The sequence below is a fragment of the Rhinolophus sinicus genome, linkage group LG06, assembly GCF_036562045.2.
Source record: "Rhinolophus sinicus isolate RSC01 linkage group LG06, ASM3656204v1, whole genome shotgun sequence".
Taxonomy (NCBI): Eukaryota; Metazoa; Chordata; class Mammalia; order Chiroptera; family Rhinolophidae; genus Rhinolophus; species Rhinolophus sinicus.
The window spans coordinates 34,652,881-34,673,612 of NC_133756.1; the positions used below are offsets into that span (position 1 = coordinate 34,652,881).

Consider the following 20,732-nt stretch of genomic DNA (forward strand, 5'->3'; position numbering starts at 1 on the left):
CATAAAGAACCCTTTTCATTCTGATCACAGGTACATGGGGCTTCTCTTCTGCTATTTCCACTCCTGCTATGTGCCAGCCAGGCCTGATGACCAACCGTATCCAAACATGCTCTGTTCTTCCCTTCCTCTATGATGCTTGTGTTTCTGTTCCCTTTGCCCTTTGGCCCTGGTAAAGTCGTACTTCTCCTTTTTGGCCTATTTCAGGCCCTTTCCCCATCTCCCTCGGAGAACCTGTCCCTCCATCATCTGGGACAGGAGATCATTTGCCATGTTTTAAGCTCATCTTCCCTCCCAGACTGTGAGGCACAAGCCACCTTTAATTCCTGGCATCATAGTGGTTCATCAGAACTGGATGTCAAATGAATTAGTTCATATACCATCAGATGTTCACCAGGATAGGAAAAGGCCGGAGAGCACAGCCAAAGTTCAAGTATTTCCTTCTGTCCCTGCTTACCATGATTTTAGCCAAAATCAGAGAAAAGAAAGGATAGGGGATGCTGAGTGGGTGAATTCAACAGATGGTGACCCAGACATCCAGGCATCAGTGTCTGAAAAACCGGATACTCATGAAATTGTTTTTAGACTCCAGGAAAAACACATTTATATGGCTTTGGAGTTTAAAATTCATTTCCATATACATTAACTGACTTAATTGGCACTGAACTGCACGGAGCAGTTAAAGTTCATGAATGCCAGTTTGTAGGTGAGGGAACAGCCAGGTCAGGTGGCTTCAACAGGTCCACACTAGTAAATAATAGACTTTTGACAGGAAACTGCCTTCTCCCCTCAGATCCAGTGTTCTTTTCTCTCTGCTATGCCGGGTTGCCTCTCCAAATGGCAGAGTTCAAATACAATCAAACAGACTATTTGTGGAAGTGGGAATAGGTGTGTGTTGGGGGGTGGTAATAGGCTTCTAAATCATGTAACTTTTTTCCCCGACCACTGTTGCCACACATGCCAGCCTAAGGAGGTTAATCACCCAGTACAGAAAACGTTATCTTATTTCCAGAAATAGATACCACCCCAAACACTTTAATTTAATGGCAAAATATTTTAATTTTTCATAAAGCTATTTTCCCACCCACTCCCCACCCCATAGACTCAACATGGAAAAGAATCGGCATGCGTGTGTACTAGCTGAGCAGGAGGACGACGTGTGCATATACGTCTACGCATATACATACAGGTTTATTTAAATGATCAGATCTACACTTTTGGAGGCTGTTTGAAGCATCTTATCAAAAGAAAACACATTTTAAGCAAGAGGTTAAAAAAAGCTTTTCAGACCCAAAGGCCATTTAATACAATAAATCCTACTTGGGTAGTTTAGCAAACATTTTTAAAACCCACATCCAACAGACTGGTTAGTATTGGATATACAGATTTGGTTTCAAAGCTGAAATGCCCCTGGTGTAACAGACCTTCTCATGAAATTCAGTTATTTTACATTATGCCGTAAAAAATAGGGACACATATCTATTGACAACTTAAATATTAACTCAATAGGCTACCTGGTGATATAAATAGAAAAAAAAGTGGTCGTGAACTAGGAGTGAAAAGACTATGACACCAGCCTATCTTGGACTGTAAAGGATGTTAAAATCTATCCTAGAATCTAAAACAGGAAAAAGACTCAAATGTTCCACTCCATATAGACCACATCTGGCCCAAATCATCCCCCAAGGAGTATATACCCCCAACACATGAGGTTTACTAACCACCTGCTACAGATGTTACTATGTCACTAATTAACAATGATCGATCACAGAAAATGTGTCATACCAGAGGTTTTGTTATCATACACAATGCATTAGTAGCTGCAGGAATCTTCCTCCACGAGCTACGGTCAGAAGGCAAGCTGACAACGTCCATGCCGCTGGTCCAAGAAACCACAGCTAAGAGACAGGAGCATTCGTTTGCACAGTGAGCTCTCTCTGGCACGTTCCCCACTCTGGTTAGAGGGGCTGGGATGTGGGGGACAGTCCCAGCCAGGTGCTGCAGCTGCCTACTCCTGGGCCTCCTTGCGGGTCAACTTATAGATCTCGGTGGGTCCGTCCACGTGGGTGATAGTGGTGGTGAGCTGGAGTTCTTCCCCACTGTGGACACCCAGATCACCTGAAACAGTGTTTTTGGTATTAGACGTGTTCAAGGAGAAAGGGGAAGAAAGCTTGGGTTCATCTGAGTACCCATCACCTGATGCCAGCCCTCTTTCACATTCTGAGTTTATAGAGAAAAACTAGGGCACAAACACCTGGGGCTCAGTCCCAACCTTTTCACTTGGACTTGGCAGTAATTTCATCTATTTTTGTCTCTCAGAAAAGAGATATTTATGAGAGATGAGTCAACTTACTGCTTATATAATTTGTAGTAATTACTAACATTTAATGAAAGCTTACATGGTACCTGACGCTATTCTCAATGCTTTATGATTGATTGTATTTAATCCTCACAAAAGCCCTCCAAGGCGGCACTCTGTTCATGCCAGCTTTACAGACGAGGAAACTGGGAGGAAAGTAAGGTGACTGCCCCAGGTGGCAGAGCAGACACACGATAGAGCCAGGAGCTATGTGGAGGAAGGAAGGCCCCTGCCAGGAGCTAAGCCAGCACAACTTGCCTCCCCAGCGACGGGAGGGCAGCCACACACACATTTGCTGTGGGTAATTTACAAAGTGCCTACTAGTAAGGAGAGCTGTTACGTATGAGTATTTACCATATGCACTACTGGGGTCTTCGCATGCCCTGTATTTCCTTATAAGATATGAAGACACCAAGGCTCAACTAGGCAATTAATTTCTCTAATATGATGCAGCTTGCTCCCAGCAGAGCTGGGATGAGGACCCAGACCTATGACTCTGGCTAGTAAAATCTATGATTTGTGTGTGGTGCTATTGTACCTTGAAGGCCAACTTTCCCCCCTTAGGGAATGGATGTGGGAATAGGACAGTAACATGGCAGGAGGGGGCCTCCTCCATTTGTCTCCAAATTCCATCAACTACATCTGCCCAGGTCTTGCTCATGCGTTATTCTCCCTGTCTCGGCTCCGAGCCTACTGCTCAGGGCACAAACACGCTCAGTCTCTTGCATTCCAAGAGAAAAAAACAAAACAAAACACCTCCAAAAATGTGATATGTTTCTTACTTAGAGGGGAGGGGCAGAAGAAAAGGAAAAATAATAAATGAAGGAAAAGAAAAAATTCTTCAGTTTGTAATAAGTCTCTTTCTCTGGTTAAAATGTCAACTCATCTCAGCTAATTAACAATAAGATAAAGAAAGGCTTTTTTCTTTCTAACCATTGCGAAATGAGACCAATCTCTGGCATTAGATTTAATCTCCAAGGACTATGGATGGATCCGTATCTCTGGTATGATGACCACAGGGATGTGTAGCTGCTGCTTGAGGCTAACCACCTGGAATGCATACTGGGCGCCACAAAGCTACACAAACTGCACCATAATGATATAACGATAAGCACGGCACCCAAAGACTAGGAGCATTTTAATGACAATCATTTGTGTCCCTGAGACTATTTTGGTAAAAAGAAGGAAAATTCCAAGATTGTTTCACAGAACCTGGGAGAGATCTTCTAATATGAATAAAGGCTACCTAATTTTGCCCTCACAACCACTAAGGCAAAGTAACATCCCATTGCCCAGATATGGAAGCCAGGGAGGTCCCACACCATGAGTTCATATTTTTTTCTCAAGGTCACACACAATATATCCTGGAACAAAGATTCCAAGTCATCTGTGTGTACCTCCAAAGCTTATGTTCTTTCCATAATATTCTTGACTTCATTCTTTTCTGTGAAATTTTTCCTAGACCCACACTGACCTCCTCCCTATTCATCTGCAAAGCTAACTATGTTCAAATATTAACTCTCTGTAACAAAGTCCCTGGTTCATGGAAGAATGAGAAAACCAAGGAGAGTGCAGTATTTGTAAAGCTGAATTATCTCCATCCAAATGATTGTTGTTTCCTTTAAGATTACATCCTTCCTACATTTTGGGTGTTGATAAAACAGTGGATAGTAGGTTTTAAAATTCTTTTTTTTTTTTCCCTAAAGAATGCAAATACTCAGCACAGTATCTGGTATAGTAATAAGTGTTCATTAAAGTACCCACCAAGACTTGTCTGGAACAGGCCAGACTAGCTCTTCCCTTCTGCCCTCCACATGGCTAGGTCCAGCCTGGGGTACCAATACTGGTGTTCCCCACTGGGTTTACGGACAAACCCTCAGCCTTGGTGGGACAGGGTTCAGGAATCATGGGCCAGCCATCTTTCAATCCCTTTCAACCTTCAAGGTGGTTTATAACAGGCTTGGCAGGAGCCATTTCCCACCCACCTCCACAGCATCTCCAAACACTCACTGCCAGGCCACTGCAAGGAGGAGGACACAACAAAGCCCAGAGATTCTGAGTGAAATCTTAGTTTTGTGGGCTGAGTTGAATTCTCCAACCCCCCCCTCACCCCCACACACAAAAAAATCATTTGCTGAAGTCCTAATTCCCAATACCGCAGAATGTGATTGTATTTGGAGGCAGGGTCTTTAACGAGGTAATTAAGTTCAAATGAAGTATGTGAGGGGCCCTAATCCAATATGACCAGTTTCTTTATAAGAAAAGGAGATTAGGATACAGGCACGCAGAGGGAAGACCATGTGAAGACACAAGGAGAAGACAGCCATCTGTAAGCCAAAGAAAGAAAGAAGCCTCAGAAGAAACCAACCCTGCTGACACCTTGATCTTGGATTAGAATTCTAGCCTCCAGAATTGTGAGAAAACAAATTTCTGTTGTTTAAGACACCCCTTCTGTGGTATTTGTTATAGCAGACCTACCAAACTAATACCTTTAGGAAGCAGAAAGGTCGTCTCAAGAAGATGACTGAGGTACCGCCTATCACAGTGGAGTGACAGTAATTCTAACACTCAGTAAATATGATTTTAATTGCAAGGACAAAGAAAGATCGGGTCACTAGTAGGACAGCAGGCCTGGGTGAGGTGGGAGCAGAAAGTGCCCGACTGAAATAGAGCAGGAGATTCCAGGCTAGCGCTGGCAGGTCACCTGTTTCCCATCTTCATGAAGGAATGGGAAAAGGCTGTTGAGATCCACTTCAGAGTGTGAGTCCTCCGTGGTGCTAAGACCAACTCCATCACTGCTCACAGACATCAAGGAGAAGCTCGGCTGGCCATGGGTGAGCCATCTAGCATGCAACCATGGGAAAGAGCTCAATAAAAGGCAGCCACTGTCAAAGCCTCATGACTCAAGCCAAACATTCACTGAGGCAACAGAAAGCAAAGCCACCTTTCCTGTGAAACAAGCAGCAGGACAACTTGGAAGCCTCCAGAAGTAAAACTGACACAGCATGGCAGCTAGCTACCAAGACATGAGACCCAGGGTTGCTGCTGTGGCCTCCAGCAGAATGAGTGCATCAGGCAGGAGACGTGTAGTGTGAACAGACACAGAAAGGAACCAGTGGGCAAGCAGCATCTCCTGTTCCCTTCGTCATAATCATCCAGTCAGGAATTCCATTTCTCACTTCTTTTCTAAAACCTTCTGACAAGAATTCTATAGACCAAAGAACACAAACATGAAACCTTTTATCCAGAATTGTCTGACTTCATTAGCAGCTCCAACTTATTTTTCCCACGTGAATTGGTGACTGAGGGGGTGTGGACAGTTTGTCATGTGCAGAGGGCATCGATATTGTACCCCTGGGAGGCAGTGCCTACACTCTGAACTAAGGTTAAAATCAGCAATTTGTTTCTGCCTGGGGAGACATCCAGAATGATTCACAAATTGGTTATGGAAACAGGTAAAAAGAACAACCTTAATGAAAAGCCAGCAAGAACAGAGCAGAAAATGTGTACAGTCCTTGCAGGAAAGAGGTCTAAAATATCTTTACTAAAGTGAAAATTTATATGCATGTTTGCATATACATAGTGTCATGCACGGCGGCCTGCGGGGTCTCAGCTCCCGCTCCCCACATAAGAACGCAGGATATGGTGAGGCCAAAAAGGAACACCCACGGAGCCATAGATAGGGGAGTCATACCACTATAGTCTCGCTGGCGGCTGGGTTGGAGACACAGGAAGCAGGAGCCACAGAATCCGCTACACTCCGCCGTCCTAACTGCAATCCACGCTTGCTAGCTCAGCCACCATCTTCTTGCTAGCCCCCCATTTTCTGTTAGCATAGCCACAGCAGTTATATTAGTGGCCAATGGCTCACTGGTTACAGCTGACAGCCAACTAGCCACAGCTGACGGCCATCCAATCACAGTTGACGGCCATTTACTACCTGAGCCAGCACCTTTCCACGTGACAGCGAGAGCCTGGAAACTGCACTCCTGGCTCTGTCCCCACACATAGACACACATAAACACATACAATGATTTTATACACACACACACACACACACACACACACAATGATTTAAGTGAATGTGTTCACATCACAACTGCAGCTATGGTAAATCAATCAAGAAGGAAGCCAGAGCTCCACACCCCTGCTGCACCAATCAGCTACTAAAAACATGAAAACAGGCTGGGTTGGAGGTGTCTTGCCATGTCCCATGTTGCAGGAGGCAGCTGAGGAAATCTTGTCTCCCAGACCAGGTTACTAGCATCCTGAAAGCAAGGACTGTTTCACTCCTTTGGGCTTTGCTTCGCTCAATCTTACCAACCTAGCACAGAGCAAAAGTCTATGCTGTGCTTCCATTTCTTTCTACTCATTCCCTCCTGACACTTCTAGGCATCTCTCTCTACCTCCCAAACAAAACAACACTTCTGAATGGTTCTTTCTCTTTCCTCATTCCCGTTGGCCTCTGCTGCATCTGAAACTGCATGCCAAGTTCCTGGAAATAAGCTTTGTCCAGAGGTTCATCCAGGATCCATCTCATGAAGGCAAGAAGCACCACACACACCTGGGATTCATTCTCCACAACAAGAGATCTGAATTTTTGGCTCCGGACCTTGAAAGCAAGGGGTACTGGTAGGGGTCCAAGCCAACTTAAAAATAAAAACTTTCCACAAAAAAGGAAAAGGAGCATGAAAAGGCTGGGGGAGGAGAAGAAATCCTATGCAGAAACTCAGACAACTTCAAAATACAGTGTATTCCCCTGAGAGTTCATTTTTCTAGGTTTCCACGTAACATTCCAAACTAACTTTTCCCAAGGAGCTTCAGAATCTTGGCAAATATGCCATGATTCCTAGGAAACATTGTGTGGTCTGGCAGCAGATAAAGAGAGGAAAAGTGAAAGAGAGCACAGAAAGAAAATGATCAGAGAACCCAACGTGGAAGAGCTCCCTTCCAAATGCACAAGGTCACAGCACCATACGAGAATAAGCACACAACCAGCTTCCAGGGCTCACAGGCTGCTGTGAAGTCACAGCTGATGATGTCACCATCATAGAATCGCTAAACTGTGTGACTTCTATGTTTATGATCAGAACAGGGTCCCAAAAGAGTCTGCCCACTAAACTGCTTGAAGAATGTTTTTCAAAAGGGGCCCTATTGGCATTTGGGGTAGGACAGTTCTTTACTACAAAGAACTGTTTTTGTTCATTGCAGGACATTTATTATCCCTTGAATCTAATCTGGCTACAAAACCACGTACCAGTCACAAAACCACGAACATTTCCAAACACCACTTAGCAAAAGATTCGGGAGACGTAACCTGCTGAGAACTAGCTTTTGAGTTTTCTGTGAATTGCCATACACACTATCTTCAACAACAAAAAATCTGACGAGGAACTGGTCAAGTGCTATTCTCAATTGCAAGGTTTTAAGCCTAGAAGGGTGGCTGTTGTACAGGGAAAGAAGTCTTAATGGGAGCTGCCTAACACCTGGCTGAAACTCACTCTCCTGGCCCAACAAGGTGGCAGGCAGTCACCCTGCTTCTGCAGGGTTGGCCCAAGCTCTGGCCTCCCACATACCTGAAAGTGCTGGAGCTGGGCAAACTCTCACCAGTGTCTGGAAACCTCTCACCTGGGACACAATTCCTCTTGGGCTGTCACTGTATGACAGGAGGTACATTTCTGCCCCTTCCTTGCTAACAGAAAAAAAGAAAGTCCAAGAATTTCATGGTTCTAAAAGATTTTAAGGGATCACTTAGAGTTGGAAGAAAAAGTGCACAGAAAGGTTAAGCAGTTTGCTAATAGTCACACAGCAAAAACCAACAGAATAGTTTATGTACATGAAGTGCTGTAGCACAGGTCAGTATTCAATAACTATTAACCATTAAAATGATCATTCCAACATCCCAGGAAGTCCAGTGATTGCTTATGTGGTGTTTCCCTGGAAGGTAGGAGCTCTATCTTTTGGGTTCCTGAGTAATATTCACAAGTCAAGGACAGGTCCATGCAGTTTCTGTCCAAGTCCAGCAGATGGCCATGACATGAAATCACGATTCTTGTTCACAAGCCCAGAATCCCTTCCTGCTGGTGTTACGAAGGTCCACTGTTAGAGAGGCAGCATGCTTTCATTTCCCATGCATGTAGTAACACCCTGTGTACTAGCAGTGAACAATGAAGGCTGCCTAGCTCACAACAAGCTCTCTAGAAAGAATGTCAATCAAACCAAGAGATGGGCAAGTGGGTAGCTAAGCAAGTCTTTTTTCTTGCCCATAACTCATGGACAAAGATGGACCTGATAGTGTGTGTGACGAAAAGTCAAGAAGTAGGAAGGAAGAGAGTCCTGATGTCTAAGACTCTCTTGCACAGAAGTGGCAGGTACGGTACTGGAGACAGATGGTGGTTGAGACCATTCCTCTATCGCTCACCCTGAGAACAGACGCCGTCCTTTCCCTGCTTCATCTCTCATGTTATCACCCCCTTGATTTTACCCTCCTCTCAACATCATTCATCTATGAAATATGAAAGCTAATCTAAAACTCTTACTAATTCACTCAACATTTTCAAAGCACCCTTGAGAACCGGTCCTTGCCCATAAGGAGTGAATATTCCAGCAGGAGACAGAAGGGACAGGCAAACTCATCCACAGCTACGTAGTGAGTGACATGAAAAGTGTAATCGTGTTCCCCCAGGCATGTTCCTTAGAACACTAGTTCTAAAAGATACACTGCCTGGAAGAAGGTTCCAGGGCCAAATTATTAAAAAATTGGAGGAAATGCTGTTATCCTCACCCATTTTAAAAGACTCACAGTATACATTAATGTACTAAAGGCATCAAGATGTCTTATACTAAAAACCTCAATGTTGAATAAAAAATCCAATGATTCTCAACCTTATCAGACTACTAAAACCCATCATCATCCCACAGCAATTATACTCTATTGAATGTAATTTTGCTGAACTCCAAATGGGGTGATCAGGAAAATGTTTCAAGAAGGAGGAAGCATTCTGAATGGGCCCAAAAGATGGAGGCAGGATGTGAATCCATTCATTCAACACACACTTGCTGAGTACTTCCTACTGTGTTTCCCCGAAAATAAGACCTAGCCAGACCATCAGCTCTAATGTGTCTTTTGGAGCAAAAATAAATATAAGACCCAGTCTTATTTTAATATAATATAAAACTGGGTATAATATAATATAGTATAATATAATATAATATAATATAATATAATATAATATAATATAATATAATATAATATAATACTGGATCTTACATTAATTTTTGTTACAAAAGACGCATTAAAGCTGATGGTCCGGCTACGTCTTATTTTCGAGGAAACATGGTATGAGCACGGCCAACTGTCAGGGCCCGGGGGACATGCAGACCTTAAAGCCCTGGTCTCTGATCCGAGGCACAGTGAAGGGCACTGGCTCTGATTTGAGAAAAAGTGCCCTATATTTGGGGAATAGCAAGTCTGTGGCTAGGGTAAAGCAGGTGTGAAAAAGAGAAGAAAGGATCTACACTGGTGGAGCCCAACAGTATAGGATTAAGTATGCAAAGACAAAGGCGCTATCAGATCTGATGTTTACCAGACCACCCATTCCAAGTTAACAGCAGGGTCCCAGGCAGTGATGTTGATCTCTCTCTGCAAGGCTGGTAGAGAAACCCCAGGCCAGCCCTTTCCTTCGCTGGGTCTCAGTTTCCTCATCTCTGAAATGATCGGACTGGCTAAGTTCTCTAAGTTTCCTTGCAGCAGATCAATATCTAAGACAGCACCTTTCAGCACTTAAGGAGAGGAAGGTGATGAGGACAGAATAGCTATTGGTTTGGACACATGTCCACAGCCTTGCAGAAAAAAAATCAGCAGGAGAAAAATGAAGCCCGCTTCATCTTTGACTCTCAGGGCCCAGTCCCGTTCCACCTGATGCTGTAGGATTTCTCTTCTCAAACTATAAGAATGAATGCGATATACTTTCTAACAGTCAATTTTCCTTGAAACACTTGAGGAAAGCAAATTTAATTTTTGTATTAAAAGTGGGACATGTTTTAGACTAGACTGTAATATTCCCCATGGATTTTAAAGATTAGAAAAATGAAGACTTAAAGAAATATCTGCCCCTGTGTTGGCTTTTGGCTCTAGAATCCCTAGGGGTACTCATTTACACTTGGAGGGAAAGTTTGATTGGGGAGGGCAGGGGCAGAGCCTTTGATAATGTAAGTCTTGTAGAGACTTATCCTAAGAAAGCTGTACTAAAGACACTGGAACTCACCATTGGACTGGTCATCCCCATAGTTCTTATGGGACGGTGCATACAAGAACATCAAAGCAAAGACATACAGGTTCCACATCCCATAGATGCCTGTGAAAAAGGCACTGTTCACTTGGACGGTGACACCGCCCCACTTCCAATGGCCTTCAGTCACCTATGGAAAAAGGACAGGGACATTGAGTTCAAGCCAAGAAGAAACACAACATCAATACAGGAACCAACCAACACAACAACCAAGTTTCTTTCTCTATATGGGAAAAGTGAAGGGCCACGTAAGGCTCCATTTTGTAACGTGAATCATACTAGTATGAACAAATTAATGAAGGGCTTACTATCTATACGTGTCAGGCACAAAGTCTGCTTCTCATCTTGGCTGCATTTCAGAGTCACCTGGGGAGTGTCTCTTCCTAAAACAGCCATTCACCGTTGCCCCTAATTTAAAGACATCGTGTTTGTGTCTAACACTTATCGACAAGTATAATTCCTCCTCTGTCTTTCCAGCCAGCCGTAAACTCCCTACAGGCAGAGACCAGCTCTGGTTCATTTCCAGACATATCTGCAGTGCCTGAGGCGCCATAGGGGCTCCTTGAAGACAGATTGATTAAATAAACAAATGAATCCTTAGAGCGAGGAGTTTCCCTTCGTGGGGCAGTGTGGGGAAGCAGAAAGACACAGGCTTGAAGTCAGAGACCTGGATTCAAATCCAGACTCCACCACTCAGTATCTGTTTAATGTTAAGAGAAGTAAGATTAAGACCCTGAACTTTGGTTTCTGTAAGTGCAAAATAAAAACTTGCAGGGTTACTGAAGAGAACTAAGTAAAAATATTTCTAGAAATTTCCTGGTATGTAGTCAACACTCAATAAACCTTATTTATATCATGTCACTATGTAAGTCAGTGACACAGGTAATTATGAAGCTTTTATGTGTTTTACAATTCTGCAAGAATGTTTTGAGGCTGCTTTTGTCTGTTAATGACTTGGTAATTGCCCTAAGGCTACCGGATGACCCATGGATTACGCTAAGAACTGTCAACAAAACTGTTGAGCTGAGTGGCTAATAATTTGTGCCAGCTCTGAGATCAACGAAATGATTTTGATCACTTTTGCTTGCTATAGGAAATCTTAAATGGGAATAAAAAAACATCGGACAGATGTTCGAGTGATAGCTTTGTGAGGCTGGGTTTTATAAACCATACCTAGGAGCCCCTTCTTCTAGGAGCTAAAGCATAAGATGGCAACTATATCTAAATATGAACAACTAACAAACAGGTTTATTTAATCTCCTGTTTACAAATAGTGGGTCTATATTCATTTGGTACCCTCTTTAAAACCCATGATCCATTGGGGCACCAAGGCATAATATAGCTCTAAGTACAGTATTTTCTTTGGAAAGAACTGGACTGTCACTTAACCAGGTTAACTGATTATATAGACGCACCAGTTTTAGTTTCACATTGGTGATGTGTAATTTTTCATTTTTGTAATTCCTAAACAAACCACCACCATGAACTCTTATTTATTTTGGAAAATAATTTATTTTATAGGCTATGCTCAGCAATGTTTTTGGCAATGAAGGATTTTATAACCATTACTCATTTTAGAACAATGTCACCTGCATTCACGCGACTTGGGACTTACTTAGAAATGTCTCCAGATGTCACTCTTCTTATTTTTAAGTGCAGGATACCATAACTTTATAAAAGAACATACTTAAGATGACTTTTTTAGTGCATATAATAGAAGGGGAAAGGAAGCTTCAAGGTGGTTCTTGGAAATGGATGTGCCTTGTCATTACACAGGGAACTCTTCTGTACGTGATTAAGGAGGAGAGGCGAGGCCAGGTGAAATATAGGTAAGAAGGAGGAAGGCAGTTCTTATTTCACTCTACTCTGTTAAGAGAGTGGGCCTGTAACAGACCCTACTTCCTGTGATGTAAGCTAGGGATACTCAGGATTGGCAATTTTGCTGAAATTGATTCTTACAGGGATTGGCATGACTGATCCAAGGCAACACCTACCTGAACGCCTGGCACATAATGGTATCACAGGCAGAGTCTGCTGAATGACTATGGGCAAGAGTGTAGGGATGTGCAGAAAGGCCAGTGCAAATACATGAAGATAGAAAGGGGGCATAGAAACACTCTTAGGAACTATCTGATTGAAAAGTAAAGAAAAGTTATTGCAGTGCATAGCAAATCATAGTAATTGCACTTAAAAGTTAAGAGGTGGGAATGAGTGTTATTTCATTTAAATACTGCTATCTATGATAATCCTTTATTATCACTTAAAACAAGTAGTTAACACAGATATTAGCAAAGCTAAGATTTTTAAAAATAATAACAAGGATAATAACAGTTAACATTTATTCAATGCTAATGGTTTGTCAGGTACTATACTGAGAAGTGTATACGAAGCTATTATTTAGTCTCAATAACAACTCTATGAGTTAGGTAGGTAATATTTCCACTCAACACAGAGAGGTACAATACCTCGCCCAAGACTGCTCAACCAGAAAGTCATGGCTCTGAATCCAAAAGATGGTGTCCTTAACAATTATACAACACGAGAGTAGGAATTAAACAGGGAGAGTCTCTTAAGTTAACATATGAGGCAACTATTGTGTAAGGTCAAATTTCTTTTGGAGATTCATTTAACTGGCCATAGTGTACTTTATTTATACAGTATATGTACACATGGGTTTTGTTCATTTAAATCTGTAGATTAATATGTATGCACTATATATCCTAGACATAATAATGTATGATATATAATCCACTCTATATATGCAAAATACAGTTTTACAGTAGAGCCACTGAAATGAGATGCACATACTCAGAAAGACACATAGGAGCTCAGACTGACTGAGGAAATAGCATTTTCATGCCCCCCTCTCATGTTTACTTTGAGACACATGGACGCTGTTTAGAATGGGGTTGCAGAATACTCATACTACTTAATTTGTAATCTCTGAATGTATTATTTTCTGCTGAGGGCAAAGAGTTGAATTTGCATAAATAAACTATATACAGTGTCACTCTGCTGTTTAGAGACTCAATTGTGTTTTTCCCTCTCCTCTCTCAATTATTCATGCCTCAGCCATCCCAGGCTCTGAGCACATTCCCACCAATATGTACCACAGTAAGCAGCCTCAACAGAGCGGCCCTTGTAAATCCAAAATCTCATTAATGCCAAGGCAGAATGGTGACAGTCATTCTGTTTTAACTTTCAGAGAGAAAAATCAGGTAGCCCCCACCAAAATAAAAAGGGGGGGAAAAAATCATCTCCTTTCTGCGTAAATCTTATTTCTAAAAGTTCCTGTTTTTCCTGATTTAACATTTGAACAATTTACTTTTGTGTGAAACCACCCAATTACACCCCTGGAGCCAAGTGAAGGTCAAATCCCTTTACACCCAGTAGTCTTGACAACCAACATTCCACTTAACAACAAGATTTCCAAATCCCAGACACAGGCTCTCTTACTGGAAACATTTCCTCTGTAAGGAACAGAATGAAGTGATCACACACACACACACACACACACAGAGCTAGGGACAGGCTCTCTGGGAGTTTGCTGCTTGTGGCTTAACCTCAATGTCAGGCACCTGGGGGTCCCCTGAGTGAAGGTTGGTGACCTCCTCCCCTGCATTGCACTTCTGTTACCTACTGCTCGTCACCTCTAAATGCAACGCCTCTTTCTTTTCCAGAGGAAAGAGGCTAAAATACCAGACTGTGATGTGCCATCTCTTGGTTGCTAGGACTGAGGCCATTAAAATGGCAGGCATTAAAAGACTGCACCTCAGTACCGAGCTACAAAGCCTGAAGGTCACTGCATTCCACAGCTTCCCATCGGCCTTTCATTCCTGGCCTCAGAGCTTCAATATCCTGGCGAGATCCCCTCGCATTATATTTCATGGGGCTTAAATGCAAGCTCTCCCAGCAAGCCCGAGAGTATAATGGGAGTTTTAATACATTCCTTTTACCTAAGGCTGGGATCTATTTCAAAAAGTTACCCAATAGGTTTTCTTTCAGGTGAGCTCATTGCTGAGACATTCCAAAATGACATTAAAAAATAAATCCTCTGATGACTATATTAATACAGTACCTGGGACACTGAGAGTTATGCCTGAAAACGTCTTATATATCTATAAATAAACCTTAAAAAAATAACCCAGCAGGAGGAATGTGAGGAGCTAATGGAATCCAAAAGACCTCATTGCTTCCCCCTTGGAGTTGAAATCCACTCCCGGCCGACTGTCGCAGCAGATATAAAAAGCCAGCCACAGGCTGGAGCTGTGTTAGAAAATACTGGGGCAATGGAATATCAATCTTTTTCTCAAAAGAAATGCCACAAACTCTGCTCCTTGGAAGACTGACCTCCTTTGCTTTAAAAAGATGCACTAATTAAACATGTCCAAGGTTAAATTCGGATGACACGTAACCGCTTTAAAGATCAGCTAAATGTCCCTTCTTGACTTCAGGTGGAAGGGACTCAGAAGCGGGATGAGGCTGTGGGAGAATGACTGCAGCTTTCTAACGTGGCAGAAACATGTGCCAACAGTGCCCTTCCTGAGAACATATCTTGGTATTATTGCCTTTTATTCCTCAGCCCACCTTACTTGAGGTTCTTTTTCTCGAAGCAGTGTGCTCAGCTTTCTTGGCCTGGCAGAACTGTATTAAGTGTCACAGGACATTACCGAGGCACTGGAGGACTGGAAAGCATTTTTGTCACACGAGGGAATCAGTCAAGGGATAAATCAGGCCTCAGACATCCTTGTTTAAGCTTCAGCTGGTTGAATAAAAAAGTCATTCAGAATTTAAAATATTTTTACTGCATTTGGAGTGGAGAATGATGTTTCCAAGGTTTTATAAACAAACAGTCTGATACAAGCACAGCAGTGTTGTAGGTCAGGCACATGTGGTGAACAGAACTTATGAAGACATATGTGTATTTGTTTTATTTCTTTCCACATTCACTTAGCCTTCGGCAGCTACACTAACACTGCCTGGGGGCACAGCCAACAGGCCTCTAGGGGCTCCTGCTTTGGGTTAGAGGCACCCTTGGGTGTCCTTGGATAGAATTCATGGGGTCTGTGAACTGGAATGAGAAAAAAACGGTATCTTTATTTTCACCAGTCTCTAACTGGAAGTTATCGGTTCTTTCAGTTACGAATAGAGAAAACAAATCCCCGTACTATGAACCCTACCTGTAATTTTGTCACCAATAGAAATCATGATATTTTCATATCAATACAGTTATATCTATCTGTAATATGTATACTTACAAGTATGTACGTATGTATGTATGTATATAGCTATCTATCTATCATCTATCTGATTCCATTTGAAATCCAAAGTTTTTTATTTTGCTCATTTAAAAACATTCAAAGAAGAGGCCCATCGCCCTCACCAGCTTGCCTCAGGGGTCCACGGCACAAAAAAGCTTAGAAGCCCATGTACTAGAAGGAAACTTGCTAGCAGAATGGGACAAGTCTTGTCCTAAGGTTCTATCTGCACTACTTACATTCTCAATTTTGGCCTAATACAGGGATAATAGAGCAGTTGGCAAAAAAAGTTAAAAGGACTGGGTCCTGGTCCCTAACTGTCTGTAGTCCTTTGGCACAATATCCGCCTCTCTTGCTGCTCATAAGGGCACAGCTATTCATGCTCACAACGTGTCAGCCACACTGTAGAGCATTTTGCAAGCATTAATTCCTGTGATACTTACAGCCACCTTCTGCAGGTAGTATTATTACCATATCCATTTTACAGATAAGAAAATTAAACCTTAGAACTGGTAAGTCATCCATCCACTATGCCACTCAGCTGGAAAACAGCATAAATGGGACATGTCTCTGAGGCCATTAGTTCATATTCTAGCAAATGGGGATAACAATTCGTACCCTACCTCCCCATAGGATTTTTGTGAAGCTCAAATGAATGACAGATATGTAATACATTAGATATCAACAGTACTGTCCACTGTACAAAATAAATTACCAATATTTTTAAATTATTAGTATTATTGAGATTTTCAAGTGCAGCAAAGTGTTGAGTTTGGAAAATAACCAGCAGAAAGATAAGATTCTATGAAGGGGACTTTTGAATTTCATTTCATGTTTAAGTGGCAATATAATTACTATAAAGAATGGCTGATGGACTGTAAATGGAGCTATGTGAATGCTAGATAAGGATCAAATCAAATTAATACTCGCTTGTTGGTGTTCTGCTACAGGGCATGAAAAGTTTATTCTCTTAAGTAAATGATACAAGCACCCTTCAACCTGGCTGTAGGCTTTTAATTTATTTAGCAACTTTTTCCTCGTATGAGGCTGTACTGAATGGGAAAATTCAGTCAACCTCCGGCCAGATAATAACAAGTCCCAGATTGGAGCAGTCTAAGAAAACATGGCTTAATCAGCCGTCCAGAATTACAGCTTCCCTCATCCTTTCTCAGTAGCTCTATAGAATTTTCTGCACGGTGCAACAAGACCTCACCGGGGCTATTCCCTCCCTGACCTCTCAGGGTCCACTTACCTGACTAACAATGAAGAAGATGACAGTCATGGCAGCACAGGCCAAAGTGATAAGCATGAGAAACTTGAACCTGAAAATTAGCCCCTATTAGGAAAGAGAGAAAGAGTAGTTTAACATTCTACCAGCTACCATCAATTCTTTTCTCAATATATAAACCTATAAAAAGCTCATTAAAAAAAAATCTGTAAAACCAAATCCCTAAGAATGATGGTAAAAATAATTTCGTATAGTAACATTTCTCCCGCAGAGGTGAATGTGGCTGAAAAATGTTATCAGGCCAGATATTTCCTATGTTCTTAATCTCTCATGAAACAGTGATACCAGAGCCTGGAAAATTATATTCACAGCACGTCATGAGGCTGCTAATTTCCCTGCTAAGCTGGTTATGCTTCTCTGCAAGGGTTCAAAGTTACCAAATCCAAGTTTTCTGCGGTTGTAATAAAATTCTGCTCCAGTGAACAAAAAGAAATGTGCATATTAATCAACATGAAGTGGATTTGGTTGAATTTTTTCATGTGTCACTCCAACTCTAGAGACAGGCAAAGCTTCAGAAAGTGCCCAGGGTTTCCTGAGAGTAGGACTGAAGGGAACCTGTGTTTTGGGGAGCGGCGCCTCTTATGCAGGGGCTCTTATTTGCAGATCCACTGCATATAGAAACCCTGTGGTTCTGCAGTTTCTGTTTCTTTTCACAGAGGAATTAGGCCCATGTCTCTAAGGAAAGCCACTTAGGCATGAGCCCAAGGCACCCTTGAGAAATTAAGAATGTGTTGCCTGCATTAGAGATTGGAGAATGTGGAGTATTTTACTTGAATGAGGCACATGATCTGTAAGCAGAGGTTACTGAACTCTGTGCACCTGCTGGATGTTTCAGGGGAAATGTGGTCCTCTGGAGTCTGGAAATCAGATCACCTGGGCTGAACCCCAGTCTTAAGGCTGATTCTCAGCAAAAGAACCTTAACTAATGCCTCATCCCCAGCCAAATCCCAATTCTCCCATACTCAGATCTCCCATCTAGTATGCACCTACATTCCATCCCAAAGCTGAAGAACCTGCTAGACAAGTTTACTCCGCACTGGGGATAGAAAGACATTTATACCACAGAAAACTCCAAAATTCAGACAGGCCAGCTAGACGCTTCTCAGACCAGGATTTAGCCTCTTATTTTGCCCAGGGATCCTATACTACATGTGAATCTCTCAACGTGTATTTGAAGGAAATGCTTCCAATCTCCAGGTGTGTGTGTGTGTGTGTGTGTTTACACATCAAGCAGGAGATAGCGAGTACCAACCAGCTCCTGAATGACCTGAGAGATTTGCTTACCTCGTAGTGCAGACGCCGGACTTTGCTCATGGCTGGCAGGCTAGACTGCTTCCCATTGATGTTCCGAAACACCTGAAACACCATGAAGCACAGAAACAGGAAGTAGAGGCAGAGGCAGATGCCAGCCACAATGATGAAGGCCATCTGACAGTGTCCAGTAAAGGAAGTGGCAGGTGAGCCAAGGATACACGCACTTTCCCCAGCTCTGTTGGCAATACCCTTTGTCTCCAAACGTTCAGACAATTTTCAGGGGGGAAAAATACTAAAACCTGGCATTCTAATGCCAGTGACAGAGGTTTCCTAGTTTAGCTTTGTTTTCCTAGTGATAGAGGTTTTCTGACACAAAAGTACCATGGAGAGGAATGTTCCAAATTGCTCTCTAAGCCAAGTCAGAAGAGAAACGAAGATTTGCTTGTTAAAAATGCAGACGCTGGGGCCCACCCGAGACCTACTGAATCAGAATTTGCTTTTTAACAAGGTCCTTGGGAAATTCATATACAGAATAAATTTGAAAAGCACTAAAATATTGGATATTGGTTGCAAAATACTGATCAGGTGGAAAGCTGCATTAAAATCACTGGAGGCATTAAAATACAGGTGGCCCAGGTCTGTCACGGCAAACATACAAAATCAGATTTTGCAAGGGCAAGAAATCCAATTATAACCAAGTTTGGAATCCATTGGGCGAGTCTCTGGATTTTTATAAGGTGATTGATTGAGATAGCCTGGACATGGAAGGGAATGGAGTGGGGGTTGGGTACAGTAGCAGCAGCTGCTAAGGGATGCTTGCCATGGGACTGAAGGTCTTGACGTAAAACCAGGGAGGAAATTCTGTTTGCAATCTTCTGTCCACCAGCAGAAAACTCGTGTGAAATGGAACAGGGAGCAGAAGGACACTTGGCCAAGGTGGAAGTGGAGGGTGGTGGCTGTATACTTTGAGATGGATTAGGGCACCTCTTGACACCTCTTCAAAGCTCAATCTGAGCACCACCAAGGCTTGGAGTCGAGTGAGCTGGCCTGAAAGACAAGGACCTGACTCCAGCTCCTTTCTGCTACAACTCTACCTCAAGCTGCATATTTTAAAATATTTTAATATGTGTGAACTCAGCATGTATTATTTCATTAACGAATACATTTAATGAAGTTTTGCCTTCTGTCCTAAAATCCATAGTACCTTGGAATGAAGGAAATATCGTTATTTGCCGCAGGACTTGAAATTTTATTTGCCTCCCAGGACCTCCATCATATCTGTAGAACAAAAGGGATGGAGCAGACTTAACATTATAAATATTCCCCTTGTGGTGAAGCTAACATTTTTTGGTTGGGGGGAGGAGTGGGGGGGATGGAAAAGCTCAACTCTCTCGTCTTTAAGATAATGATACTACTGATTTAATTTGCTCACAAAGTTCTTGGGATACTGAGAAGCCAATATAAACATCATGGCCGAACAAAGCATATTTACCAGCACATGACAGATATTATCCATCAAGAAAGAAAACAACCCAAGCCTCTGTCCCTTTTCCAGAGGACAGTATTTTTTCTCCCAAAGTATTTAACATATTATTCAGAAAGATAAAATATTTAAATCCAGCATCCTAAAAGGGATAAGCTAAGACTATCACTTCTGCTTCCTGCAGATGACTGAGACAGAGTTTATACTAACCAACCAGAAGCCTTGGAGATGCCTCTGGAACTAATCACCTTAGCCTTATCGCCACTTGGTCTCAGAAATTAATAGCCGTGGCATGGTATGCCAGCACACCAAGGTTACTGTACAAAGTCTCACACGCAGATAACTTCAGAAATAGGCTCCCTCACTGGGGCCCACAGATGAACCTCCATGGCTCCAGGGAAAAGCTAGTCATGCTTCAGTCTGCAGTAAGCAAGTGTAAAATAGCTAGACAGGGTGCAATAAAAACAGCAACTCTGATCCCTCTGCTGTGGGGACGTGCTGCAACATTCGTATTTTGTGGGCTCTCACCCAGGCTTGGAAGCAAGCATTAATTCTTCTCATTAGTGTCCTTAATTGTGCTGTTATCATTTGTCTAAGGATCAAAGCTCTGGCTGAACACAGATGGAGAACATCATTAGCAAAGGATCTTGGGAACTGGGGGGGTGATGGGAAGAAATAAAACCCTGAGCCCATCCAGGAAGGATACAGCCAGCTCTGTTCCAACATCTGTAGTCCAGATACTGTAGAAGGGATTCATGAGTTGTACCCCTCTACAAAGAGAAATGAGATAGAAAGGTAAGAC

The 20,732-nt window shown here is 42.5% G+C and overlaps 1 protein-coding gene across 1 annotated transcript in view; it reads right to left on the minus strand.

Moving 5' to 3' along the window:
* Nucleotides 1–1,163: 1,163 nt before the first annotated feature.
* WLS (Wnt ligand secretion mediator) overlaps nt 1,164–20,732 on the minus strand; it is a 98,756-nt gene continuing 79,187 nt past the window's right edge. Inside the window, exons 8-12 of the mRNA XM_019732367.2 lie at nt 20,637–20,700; nt 18,478–18,621; nt 17,158–17,241; nt 10,624–10,777; nt 1,164–2,115 (exon numbers count right to left, since the gene is read on the minus strand). Coding sequence (XP_019587926.1) covers nt 2,006–2,115; nt 10,624–10,777; nt 17,158–17,241; nt 18,478–18,621; nt 20,637–20,700 — 556 coding nt within the window. The 3' untranslated portion in view covers nt 1,164–2,005. The remainder of the gene's footprint in view (nt 2,116–10,623; nt 10,778–17,157; nt 17,242–18,477; nt 18,622–20,636; nt 20,701–20,732) is intronic.